General features: G+C 33.5%; 2 protein-coding genes across 3 annotated transcripts; both read right to left on the bottom strand.

Annotated features, from left to right (window-relative positions):
- Positions 1-3053: 3053 nt before the first annotated feature.
- Positions 3054-5789, bottom strand: LOC118057481 (uncharacterized). The gene is made up of 3 exons (XM_035070072.2): positions 4600-5789; positions 4338-4391; positions 3054-3549 (listed from the first exon to the last, which is right to left on the bottom strand). The coding sequence occupies exons 1-3, from the start codon at positions 5417-5419 to the stop codon at positions 3518-3520; spliced, it is 906 nt and encodes a 301-aa protein (XP_034925963.1). The 5' UTR covers positions 5420-5789; the 3' UTR covers positions 3054-3517.
- A 4106-nt stretch (positions 5790-9895) lies between these two features.
- On the bottom strand, positions 9896-12698 carry LOC118057482 (uncharacterized). 2 transcript variants are annotated; one of them, XM_035070073.2, is made up of 5 exons: positions 12419-12698; positions 12044-12151; positions 10917-11172; positions 10636-10713; positions 9896-10292 (listed from the first exon to the last, which is right to left on the bottom strand). In XM_035070073.2, the coding sequence occupies exons 1-5, from the start codon at positions 12446-12448 to the stop codon at positions 10168-10170; spliced, it is 597 nt and encodes a 198-aa protein (XP_034925964.1). In that variant the 5' UTR covers positions 12449-12698; the 3' UTR covers positions 9896-10167. The 2 variants fall into 2 exon arrangements, with proteins under 2 accessions (XP_034925964.1, XP_034925965.1); XM_035070074.2 differs by having other exon boundaries at positions 12044-12148; positions 12419-12696.
- Positions 12699-13302: the final 604 nt, after the last annotated feature.

Below are 13302 nucleotides of genomic sequence, written 5' to 3'. Positions count from 1 at the left end.
ATTTATTCAAATGTTTAGTTTGTGAATGGAGAATCTTACCACAAATAATATTTAGACCTGATTTTGGAACTCCATTTGAAATTCCAAGAGAACTTGGATTTGTGTCCATAATATCATTCTGGAAAATTTGATATATATACTTTAATTTTGATGAAGACTAATTTTCTATTCTGAAACTCCAACTTTGTAAAAAAAACCTAAAATAAAAAACAGAGGTCTGTGATATAAAATACAGAATTTTTTATTTTTTAAAAATTAATCATAAAATATTTTAGGCATGCAAACCCATAAAATAACTTTTAATAATGTCAAATAAGATTAAAACACATTAAAAAAGCATAACATCAAAGGAATAAAAAGTATATGTATATTTTCCATTTATATCTCTCAAAATCAAAGTTTGTGGAGGGCCATGGGTTTTAAAGAAATGGAGTATTTCAACAGGACTCTTCTAGCTATGTAGTGCTGGCATCTCATAAATAATCCTCAAGGTTTGTGGAGTAAAGTGCCCAAGGGGTTTCTTTCAACAGAAATTTTTAAAGCAATTCTTGAATTCCTGATATAGCTAGCTGTGAGCAAATTTGATTCGATTCGGTTTTTATAAAAAAAATAACCAAATTAAAATTTATATAAAAAAAACCGAAACCGGTTCGAACCAGTCGGTTTCGGTTCGGTTTTTTAGGGGAAAAATCGGTTAGGTTCGGTTTTTTCCAGTTTGGCTCGGTTTTTCCGGTTTTGGCTTGGTTTTTTTGGTTCGGTTTTATAAGCCTAAAACCGATATCGAACCGGTTGGTTTTTTTAAAATTTTAATTGGTTTAATTTGTTTTTTTTCTCGGTTTGGTTTTTTCGGTTATTTTTTTTTTGGTTTTCTTGCTCTCGCCTGGATATATATAGCTACTGAGCATAATTTTTTGCAGCCCCCACCTCCACCAGCAGCCTCGATCAATACAGCAAACCCGACAACCACTCCATGATCTCCTTTTTTTTGTATTTTGTCGATAACACAACCGCCCCAACAATCACAGATCTTGACCTTATGATATGCACAAATTGGGTTATTTCTTTTTATATGATAAAGTGTTAGAGAAAAAGCTTTCAAAGAACGAGTTGTGCCTATTGCTTTTTATTTTACATGTAACTTTTTTTCGGGTTTGAACGGGCTAACATAAAGAAAACAGAAAAAAGAAAATCCAGATTTAGCTAAAAGGAATAGTAATGTGATAAAAAGAACAGTTGTTTTTCATATATATATATATATATATATATATATATATATATATATATATTATACATGATAGTAGTTTAATCTTTTTATCCGAATTAAAAATTTGCTTTAATCTAAGATATAAACTATAATTTTAAAAAAAATAAAAATTAAATAAAAAATTAACTAAACTACACAGTAATCAGTATAATTTTTCAATATATGCTTATTATATGTTGTTGCGTGTGTATCCATATCACGTGTAAATATCCAAATATGAATTATTGAGTATGTTTGTTTTTAAGTAGCTTTTGTGATTATAATTTTAAAAAAATAAAATTAAAAAAAGTATAGTTAGCTATGATTAATTAGATTTAGATATGTATTTAGTAAAAATTATGATTAAATTTTATATGTAGCAAAAAATAATTATAAAATGTTTGGTGGAAGTGTTGTTACAGTTATTTTTTAAAGTGTTTTTTTACTTGAAATGTATTAAAATAATAATTTTTTATTTTTAAAAATTATTTGGACATCAACCCATTAAAATGATCTGAAAATACAAAAAAAATATATCAATTTGAAGCAAAAAAAATTAAAAAAATTCAATTTTTTTCACAGGCACTTTTGAAACGCAAAAACAAATAGAATTTTATAAAACTCTATTAAAAAAACATATAAAAACTGATTCACAAAAACTATATTTCAAACTCAATTTTTTACGGATTTTATAATACAAAACGTAGTTTAATTTATTGTCAAATATCTTACTGCGTTTATTTCACCACAAACACAAAAACTAGTAAGAAACAAAAGCAGCTTTACTATAAATATATTAATTCCGAGCTGATTGTTGATCAAAAGAGACAGACAACTTTATATGAGCATTATCTCAAACTTTGATATTGATTTGCTATAATACTATATATTAATCGTTAGCTTAAGCACCCTCTTAAAAAAAAAAAAAAAGACCGTCCCCGTCGTTATTTCACTGTGGGCGGAGGGCAGAATGTGAAGCTGCTTGCCTGGGCCGCAGGTGAGCGGCGCCGCTCGGGTTTTTCCAGCTCTTTTTGTATAGTTTTTCATATATTATTTGAATGAATATTTTTCATGTAATCCCATAAAATTATTATTGGTTACTTCACATATAATTTCTCACACAATTTAATAAATACAATTCAAGTAATTTTATTGGATAATTTACACGGCAAATCAAGTTCCACCCTGTAAACCAATAAAACTCATCTGTTATTATTTCACTATAATCTTTCCCACATCATGCTATGAATAGTTGTGCCACCCCCACCCCATGTCCGGCTCTTCCCATTGGAAAAATAAAAATAATCTATATAAGTAGTTTATATATATATATATATATATATATATATATAAAGTCAAGGACCAGTGAGGGGTGGGACCAAAGAAGAAAACACAAATCATCTTCTTCTTTTTTTCAGAGAAAAATCTTTTGTACTGTAGTGAAAAAATTCAGTTTAATTTTCTTTTTATTATTAAAAAAAATAACTTGAAACTGATTTAATTTTAATTTGGTTATTTAAAAAAAATTACTTTATTTTTATTTTTATTTGGATCCAGTTTGATTTTTTTAGATTTCAAATTTATAAAACCAACTTAAACCAGTTAGTTTTTTAAAAATTTTAACCAGTTTTTTTTATAATTTAATTTTTTTTAGTTATTTATTTTCCAGTTTTCGTACTTTAATTGGATTTTTAATTTTTTTTCTCACCTTTGCTTAACATCTTAACCAAAAAAACTCAAATTAATTTAAGCTTAAGTTTTTGTTTTACAGATAACCCTAACCACAAAAATACAAGAGCAGTCCGATATATACTAGAAAAAACCAAAAAAATAACCATTAGAAGCACAAAAGATACAGGTTCAAGAATTACACATTAATCCATACTTATAAATCTAAATTTCCTTTGAATAAAAAAAAAAGTGGAGGGTTAGGCTACAAAAAAAAAAAAAAAGTAAAATAAAATCTAGCATTCATGACAACGCAAAGAAGAAAACCTCCAAAAAGAAAGTACTGTTGTTGGCCATGTAAGCACATAGACTTCTAGATTAATGCTTACATTTCCCTCTTTACAACAAAACCAAAAAAAAAAATGAAGTGTTGGTAATGCAAAGATCAACCAATATTTGATAATAACATGGACATTTGAAAAATGAGGTAGCTAGCTCCATCTCTCTCCTTCTCTCAATGCATTCATGTATGGTGATCATGTCATTTACAAACACTTCAGATATTGGTGTGGGATCGCACGTCCCTTCAACTGTGATTGTCAGCCATCATATCCATGCTAATATACTGAAAGAAATTGCTGCAGATGATTAAGAAACAACAGTAAAGTGAGTAAATTGGCATACTCTCCTCAAAGAAAATGCATCATGACCATTCTTGTATGTTTTCTTGGGCCATGGAATGCTTTCGAATTGAGTAAGAGATTAGGAGTGTTCTTAAGCACCACTGTGCTGATAAAGAAATCAAATAATGAGCTTGCGCTACCATTGTCATGGCATGGATATTATACGGGAACTGATCATGCGAACTTTTTCCTTGTTCTTGAGGTGAGCTAGTGGACAATAGACTCCTGATTTGAAGTTTTGAACTGTTGTCAAGAATTATTACTTCTGGCTTAAGAAAATGCATGAACTTCACACTTTGTCCTATGATTGAGAGAAATACTAGCTACCGCTCTACAGTAATCTATATCAATAATCGAATATCTTTTCTGTTTTTAATCATTAATTTGGGGTGGAGGTAGGTACGAACGAGGCTTTGATGCTGGGAAGAGTAATTAAGAACTTACTGGCATTTTTACTCTATAAATATCAATAATTGAGTATCTTTTCTATACTCGAGACTCGTGCTTAAAGCACGAGGACTCAGAAGTCAGAACCAGTGGCGGATAATAGTAAGATCTTTTAGGATGGCCGAGAGAGCCAAGTCTCATTCGCACAAAGAGATTCAAAAAGAAATAAAGAAGTATCTAGCCCATGTAGGCTCAGAAGTCAGAACCAGTGGTGGCCAACTCCCCACGGAGGCTCGCCACTGTCAAAACACTGAGTAGGTGAAAAAAGACATTAACAATGGAGTTGAAATGGGTACCTGTTAGTACTGTCACCAACCCGTGCCCTCTTCTTCTATCTGTTGCCGATGTAACTGCAAGTTTAAATGTCCATTACTTGCTTAGACAGAGAGTGCAGCATCACAAACATAAAATGGTATCATCAACCATGCAATGCAAGCGATGAGTTCTAAAGATTGATCATGGACGGGGGAAAGTGCCGGTGTGGGGCATTACCAGCTTGTACGCATCGCTTGAATTGAATGTTAAATTAGGAAGACTTGCAGAGAGTTATGTCCTTACCTGAGTCACAATTTGATGTGGAATTCATGTCTCCACACATGCACAGCTGCCTGATCCCATTAGAGCCATACCCGCATGTTCCACCAGTTGCCTCACAGGCTCTACAGAACTCCTCGTTCCCTTGAACGGAATATTTCACTCGGATCCCAAAAGACCATTCACTAGGCCCGTCAACCCTTAATGGTGCAAGGCTGTAAGCACTACTATAACCTTCACAATCAAGTTTACTAAGATTTATAGCCCTAATAGCCTCAAATGCCACCGCACAACATTCCGGTGGACCTGACCCGAACATCGAACCCATTTGTCCACGGCCCGCTAGACTCCATGCTGGGCACCCGTAGTACTCTTCGCAGCCCATACCCGAAACGTTTCGACAAGGCAGGTGCTTCCCGGGGAATCCTTGGAACAGTGATGATTGAGCGGAGCAACCTATTAGCATGAACACGTTATCAGCGGTCGGGTTGAAGTATGGAGACCGCCATTGCTCGACTGCGAAACCATTACCCTTGCCACCTAGCACAAGGGTGTCGCAGGTTGACAAGTGAGGCTCGTGGATTGTGACAGATTGATATGCATAGTCTATTTCCAGCACTCGGTATGATCCTGAGCTTATATGAAACATCAGTACATCATTCATGCAAAACAAGAGGTCCCTGAAACCTGGATGGCCACAGCCATATTGGAGTGCAAAAGGGTAGTCAATGGTTATGTTACCGCAATAAGATCGGCAAGGGTTATTGACACGCACATTACCGGCAAAACTCAGAGGGACTAGAGATGAAAGAATTGAAAGGATGATTAAGAAGAGCGTGCTCATGTTTGTGATCGGTGATATTTCAAGAAGGGAAAGGTGGAGAAGTGACAAAGAGAACAGAGGGTTGGTGTCTTGTGGAGGGGAGGAGGAGGAGGATGGTGAAGGAGATCAAGCAATGATACTTCGCTTGGATAGCTGAGGAAATGTCTGGTGTTGATCTTGGTGGGTTGCTTTATTCACATGCAGTGTCCCGGAATCTTATGTGATGTATTGTTTAAGGGTTATTTGTTATCTTTTTGAAGGAATTTGTGCAGAGGCCCGGCTGCCTTTTTCATGGTCTGCTAGCTTTAGTTTGCTTTATGGACTGCGGAGTGAATAAATACTGTCTGGACCGAATGATTTTGCTGGGTTTGCTTTATGATCATGTAGACATTGTTATCAAGCTTGTCTGTGACTATAATGGTGGGACTCGAAATGATTTATTTGCATCACATAAGGCATGGCAGGGGTTTCTCGGTTCTGCTGATGATTCCTGGGAATCTGTAGTTTGTGATTTTATGTGAGTGAGGGTGATCTACGACAAGATTTGACTTGTTCATCAATCTTTTCGCTCACTAAAATCACATATTGCACTTTAATAATATAGACCAAGGTTAATAATACAAATGAACAATAAATAGCTAATTGTGGAGCTCTAACTGATATAATAAAATAACATTAGTCATATATATATATTAAAAAAATAAACAAGTTTTGAAATCTAACGAAAATTACTCGCTAATAAAATTATATGCCTAAAAAAAATAACAAAAAAATAAATTTAACAATTTAATAAATAAATAGTGTTTAATATACACATACAGCATAATAAAACAAAGAGAAACATATAATATGCTCTCCGAGGTGAATGCTCCACTTTATGCTAAAGAGATGTATAGGGGTAGCTTTGTGGGAAATCCGGGTTTGTGTGGTGATTTGGAGGATCTTTGTCCACGGGAGGGAGGGTGATTCGAAGAAGCAAAGTTTCTTCTGGATTCTTTGGTTGATTTTTATACTTGATGGCATAGTGTTTGTTGTTAGCACAGGTATTCTTGCTGTCATAGCAAAAAGTTATATCTTAATCTAACAAATGGAATTATAATATTATATCTTAAAACTCAACTCATGATATCATTCAAACGAGAAGCTACCAAACACATACATATCTCATATCTAAAATTTAAATTTAATAAATAATTATGTTTTATCATAACAAAGAATAATAATCAATATATATATTATCAAGAACCATAATTCATTTTATATCAATAATTCAAATATTTATATTATTTCTCACGCATGTGAAATATTATTTACTCATTCGATTCAAAAATAAAATGAACACAAAAGCATATATTGAAGAAAATCCTATTGATGTCTTGTAGGTAAAATATCAGGATTATCCAGATACAAAAAAAAACATATTAAAAAACAACTTGAAAAGAACATACATATATATAATACACTTAACTTAGGGTCTAACTCATATTCATATACGTTTAGGAATCAAAATGTAATTATAAAAGCAAAACGGATCTACTCAATTGATTCCAAATATAACTTAAATTGATTGAACCTAAAAGAACTAATTGTACCTTGTTGCATAATCAACCGGTCTATCGATTCAACCCAACAGGTAGAATGAAATCCACACCCAACCAATCTACCGGTTCAACTCAATTGGTCTACCAAAATCCAACAACCAATTGGTCTACTAGTTCAATTCGACCAGTTAATTGGGAATTCCATATCAGTTTCACCTAAAATGGCAAATCCAAAATGTAAGTATAAAAGCGAAACGGATATATCCGATCGATTCCAAACATAACCTAAACTGAACAAATCTAAAAGAAATAAGTATACCCTGCTGCATAATCAACTGGTTCACTGGTTCAACCCAACCGGTCTACCAGCCCAGCTCAGCCTAATCGGTCGACCGGTTGGTCAAGAATTCCAAACCAATTTCACCTAAAACAGCATATCTAAATCTCAACTCAAAACCTCAAAAAACCTGACATAATCAACTTTTAATAATTCAATTACTAATTAAAGGTGAGCAAAAAAACTAAAAAATCAATTAAACCGAGAAAACCAGAAAAAAAATGATTAAAAAAACTGAAACCGTAAAAAAAAAACCGATTAAACCGATTAGAATATTGAACAAACTTATCAGTTCAGTATCAGCTTAATAAGTCTAAAACCGAAAAAAACTTAACCGAACCGAGTCAAACTGAAAAAACCGAGACAAACTGGAAAAAACTAAGCCAAACCCATTGGAAATTGCAAAAAAAAAAAACCAATAAAAACAATATAGTTTTTTATTTAATATAAAATAACCTAATCGAACTGAAAACCGATCGGTTTGAATTGGTTTTTATTCTAAAATCAAATCAAAACCGGTCGGTTTGAACTGATTTCAGTTTGATTTTGATTTTTAAAAAAAAAAAATAATTCAGTTTGGTTATTTTTATGGGTAAAAACCGAACTGAACAAAAAATAATCACCCCTACCACTCCCACTATAATCAATTAGTCCATCACAAAATAGCAAATTCATCAATTAATGAATCTCTAAAAATACAACTTCAAAACCTAAACTTTAACAAATCCAAAATCAAAACTAAAACCACAATTATAAACATCGAAACTTAAACCTTAACTTTAACACTTAATTTCTTCTAACTTGTCTTCCCTCCGTTAATCATCTCCCCTTCTCCTTCTCCTTCTCCTTTCTTTCCCTCTCTCGTCACTCTCTCTAAAAGTCTGATCCCTCTCTCTCTTCCTTCCATATTTATCAATTCTCTTGTGCAATTACCTCATGTCCCTCATTCATTTATACCTCAAATCTAATCCTTTGAAGGTATTGTTGCCATTTCCTATTAATTTTCTCTTGTATTTTCAAAACATCACACCAATATTTAGAACATGCATTGGAATTCTATACATGTCAATCATGGTGTCTTATTCGACTATTTTATTCTGTTTTTTACATACAGTAAGCTATATCAGCGTTCTCGCTAGCAGTACCATTTGCTCCAGCAAGCTGCAAAAACATCCATGTTGATTAGAAATTGTTTTGACTTCAAAAATAACAAGTAAAATCATGGGTGTTCGAGCAATCTACAGGACAGGAGCAGTTTTTACGGCTGAGAGTTTTCTCCCCTTGCTTCCTGACAATGCTGTTGAGTCTGTATGAATAGATTGTTCTGTATTCTCCATTCATTCTATTGAGCAACGCTTATCATGTATTCTCCATCAAACTTACCAACGACAATTTCGAAATTGTTCTGGCGATGCCAGATGAAACTCCTCCTACTTGGGCAAGGAGTGCTTGGGTTTATTGATGGTGTTCCCCCATGCTGCGTCCAGGATCAAGCGGTGGATAAGCACAAGAAAAACTAGCATGCCATGCTTGGATTCAACAAGATCAACTTATCATGAGTACATTGATCTCCTCCCTTCCAATGATGTGTTGCCGTTGATCACAGACTGCAATCCTCTCCAATCCGCCTATGAACCCTAATGGCAATTGAGCAGCCATTCTTTGGAGATTACAACAATTGTTAATCATGAGGACGAATTTGCCTCTATGTTAATTGAAGGTAACTCAATGTTGGGGCAGTTAGGTTCCTCCTTCAGAACCTCTTTATCATATATAAGAGCTTAATCAAGATTATCAGGCTCCAAATCAGTAGCTAGTGTAGCATACAACTTCCTGTGAGTAAGAGAATTGAACAATCTCTTCAACTTCACTGCAATAAAGGATTGGTACTCTGCCGCCATGAAAGAAAGACAAAGTGGTAATTTCAAGGCATCCAGTGGAAACTGGAAAGTTGCTGATTTCTTAGTGTTTTCTCTCTTCTCATCTAGTTTTTTGCCTGAATGGTCTATCTTTCCATTCTCATTAACCATTAATTTGATGATCACAACTGAATCAAAGGAAGGCAAAGAAGGATGGGACAACACTACACTATTGAAAGTTTAGGACAGCCATATGGAGAGGAGAAAATAGAGAGGAGCGCCATCTTACAGCATTTTGAAATGTCCATTCATTTCATCCTCTTAACAAGCATTAAAGGAGCAGCGAAGGAAAAACCATGCCAGAAGAATAGGAAAGATTTGGGAACACAACGGTAACAACACCTAAGAAGCTCGGTGGGAACTGGGAAGTTGGCGAATATAAGCTCTGATCAACAGTTAGCACTTTTTTTTTTTTTCATTTTATTCTTTCATGGGCTACTTCTAATAAAAAGTTAAAAGCAAGGATGAATGAAGTTCATACTTATTTTGACCGAGTTATCAGAATTCAACTCTGTATTCTTGACTCTTCAAGGCACCTTACCCGCTTGCTATTTTCATATTGTTGCTTCTGTATTTCTCTAGTTGCTCTTGAAGCCAAGCAGAGTTCCTCCAGGAAGATAAAAGAGAGTTGAAACAAAGATGACTAAATAGAATTACGAGAAATATTCACTGGTATCAAGAAACTTACTTGGTGCCTTCATAAAAAAATTAGAATCTCCAGCTTTGATAATGCATTTATATCAGCAGAATCCAAGGATAGTCCAGAAGTAAAATAAAAATGAAGTCAATCTAATTTCCTAAGAAAAAATGAAATAAAAAAGATCTCGAAAAAGAGACCTCCAAACATCTCTCATATATACATAGTGATTGAGCATTACTTTATTTTAAAGGGTCGCCACAAGATCAGGGAACTAGGCACACGGCAAAAGCTTTCCTGTAAATCTACATGGGAAATGAGAAATCTAGAAACCTTCAGATTTTTTTTTTCAAGTTTCCTTCAAGCCTCTCAATTGTTGCCCCAACACCACTTTTTGCTTCTCCCCTCTCCCCCGAGCTTCCCTCATTTGCTTTCTCTACAAGCTTCAAATGAATCCACCCTGTTGCAAAATGCAATGTTTGCATTAGAAACTTCCTTCTTCTCAATTAATTTTATTTGTCATTTTCTAGTTTCAATTTAACCCCAAGTTATCATTTCAGAGCATTAATGCTGCCTGCTCAAATAATGTTGCAATTACATAAAGAGGCCAAAGATTACAAGAACAGTCTACAGAATTTTGGGACGGTTTTTTCTTCCATTGCAATTTCTTATGAGGAAAGTAAGTAGCTAAGATTCCATATCAAGTAAACACATATCAGCAGTTGTTTAAATTGAATTCATTTTATTTAACAAAAACCACTTAGCAAGGGAAAATTTAAATACTTTGAGATGTGATCAATTACCAAGAGGAAAACAGAATGCTGCACCCATAAATAATCCAAGCAGCACATTCCTTGCACGCCACCGAAGAGAGCCAGGCACTAACATAGAAAGGTTACACAAAAGCATTAGTGTTAATACTCTTGGCTCCTAATTCAAACTCCATAAGGAGCTGAAATTGAAAAACACAAATTCTTTCCCCTGTACAGAACCATTAGGAAATTTAAATCAATTTAGTGAACTACTCACACAAAAAGAAAAGGTAGGGCAAAAAAATTTTCATGCATGAGATATGAATTATTACTAATTAAACCAAACGTTGCAGCAGTGGCGGATCCAGCTCCAACAACATTATAAATACCATGCACCCCTAGTTTCTCAGCCAGTAGATTTTGTAATCCATAGAATTCAGCAGTGAACATTCCAAGTCGTACTCCACCAACAATGGAACCGCGAGTCACTCGAATAAACCTTTTCTCCATAGCATCTCTCATTAATCTATGCTGTTCACGCTTATCTGGAGTGCTCCCAAGCTTTAACATCACTTCTGCATCCTTGCTCTGCCGAAATGACAAAAGTCCTGAGTTTCAGTACATGTGGTATATGTGAAAGATATGAAGACAACTAGAGAAAAGCTAATTTATGGGGGCAAAAAAACATCGACCTCAACAAATCCAGAAAAATCATAGAAGAAGAAGAAACATCAATAGGACACATTAAGAACAAACAGAATTATACAAGATAAAAAAAAAAAAAAAAAAGTCATTATGCTAGTGCGAAGGCATCCAATTTTTACAATCAGAGGCAAAAAGTCTTTTTTCCATTAGTAAATGGTACAGAAGATCAAAATTATGGTACATCGGCATACATAATTTCAATGTACAATATGCCAGTTACTTCATAAATATCCTCATGTCAAGTAAAATGCTATGGAAGAGGTTCCCATATGCCACATACCCAGAGCATTGTAATCTCAAAAACATACTATAAGAAAATAGCTTTGAGCGAACCAAAATTATGGAAGACTAAGATTCAAAATATCATTTACTTCACATATATCCCCATATCAAGTAAAGTCCTATAAGAATACACAGATTATGAGTATTATCACTTGTAAGGCTATAAACCAACGCTTATGCATTACACTGGACGAAATTATCATCCATCCTCTTCAATTTCTGCTTAGAACGGAAACCGAGAATTCCTACCTCTTCCCTTCTCCCATACAGAAGCATATATTACTGATGGAACCCAATTTAGCCCTTAAGTCTTAACATACCAAGGTAAAATCTCAAAGTCACAAACTCTAGATGATTTTTAATAAGCACACATGAAATTACAATACCCATTTTCTTTTTTATTTCACAGATAATTCCTATTAGAGCAAGAAAAGGCAATGAAAATATGTGACAAATTTTAAAGAGAACAAACCACAGATGCAGCTGCCTCCTTGCTACCTCCATACAACATGCCTGCAAATACTCCAACCACAGTCGCCGTACCCCAGTTAACAGTTCCAGCCATTTTTGGAGCATACTGCTTTCCATAAGAAAAAAAATCTCAAAATATCAGATTAAACACTAGATATAAATAATATATCCAAAACATTCATGGGTCTGAAGCTCCCTTCCAATAAAATTTTACCAAGAAAATTGAGAAGAAGAATTAACCAGCTAGGGTTTCTAGGTTATGAATTAACATCACATTTTCTTTAAAGGAATACACTTAACTTATACTCGAAAAAAATTGACGATCTCAGATGTAGTATTCGATGAAAGAGAGGATTTTCAAAGAAAGAGATCTTACAGTGGAGACTGTTTCTTCAGTGCCTTCCATAAATAAAAATCTTCTTATTTGTATTACTATTTTTTTTTCCTTGAGTTTCTTGGCAACCAAACAGAAGGTGATACTGATAAATAAATAAATAAATCAAAGCGTTATGGAAGGACCACCGTAGTAGCAGCCCTCTCTCAGTCGGTAAAGTGAAGGGGATCGAGTTCAATTCTAAATGACCGTACTACCCTTGCACCTTCCTCCTTACAAATTCACTAATCCTATGGCCCGCGCCAAGTGGTGAGCTTAAAATAATGTAATCATCAAAATATAGATTGAATATAATTAGTATCCTAAATGTTTTTATTTTTAATAAGGGTGATGTCTGACCTCCAACAATGAGCGGCAAAGAAACTACTATTAATTAGAACTGTGCATTGAATCTTAAAGTAATAAAAGTTTTTGTTATTTAATAAAGAACAAATGTAATAAATAAAGATTTACAGATATAAATTTTTTAAAATATAAATATGTCTGAGTGAAGATACTTTAAGGATGTTTGGTATTGTGATAGCTGTTGTGGTTATGGTTTTAAAAAAAAATATTTTATAAAAAATACTTTTAATTGAGATTGGTTTGAAAAAATAAGGTGTTTGGTTAAAACTGTGGTTGAAATTGAGGTTGAAGAAAAAAAATTTTAATGTGTTTGGTTAAGAATATTTTTAAAATTGAGGTTATAAAATAATTTAAGAAATATATATTAATATTGATGGTTTTAAATTTAAATATTATAGATTTAATTACTCATATTACATCATGAAATAAATAATACTTTATATAAAATATTTTTTATTATTCCATTAAACTATGTATAATTTCATTACGTACAAAATTCATCCGATAAGAACTACAGTTTT

Source organism: Populus alba, chromosome 15 (genome assembly GCF_005239225.2).
Source record: "Populus alba chromosome 15, ASM523922v2, whole genome shotgun sequence".
NCBI lineage: Eukaryota > Viridiplantae > Streptophyta > Magnoliopsida > Malpighiales > Salicaceae > Populus > Populus alba.
This window is presented reverse-complemented; position numbering and strand designations above follow the sequence as displayed.

Bases quoted from the DNA above. Each gene is read 5' to 3' on its own strand.
- LOC118057481 (XM_035070072.2), bottom strand. From the start codon at position 5,419: ATGAGCACGCTCTTCTTAATCATCCTTTCAATTCTTTCATCTCTAGTC. The intron at 4,392-4,599 runs GTAAGGACATAA...TTAAACTTGCAG, and splicing joins CACATCAAATTGTGACTCAG to TTACATCGGCAACAGATAGA. The intron at 3,550-4,337 runs GTACCCATTTCA...AATCATCTGCAG, and splicing joins GTTGGTGACAGTACTAACAG to CAATTTCTTTCAGTATATTA.
- LOC118057482 (XM_035070073.2), bottom strand. From the start codon at position 12,448: ATGGAAGGCACTGAAGAAACAGTCTCCACT. The intron at 12,152-12,418 runs GTAAGATCTCTT...TCTTATGGAAAG, and splicing joins CTGAAGAAACAGTCTCCACT to CAGTATGCTCCAAAAATGGC. The intron at 11,173-12,043 runs GTTTGTTCTCTT...TCATTTCGGCAG, and splicing joins AGGAGGCAGCTGCATCTGTG to AGCAAGGATGCAGAAGTGAT.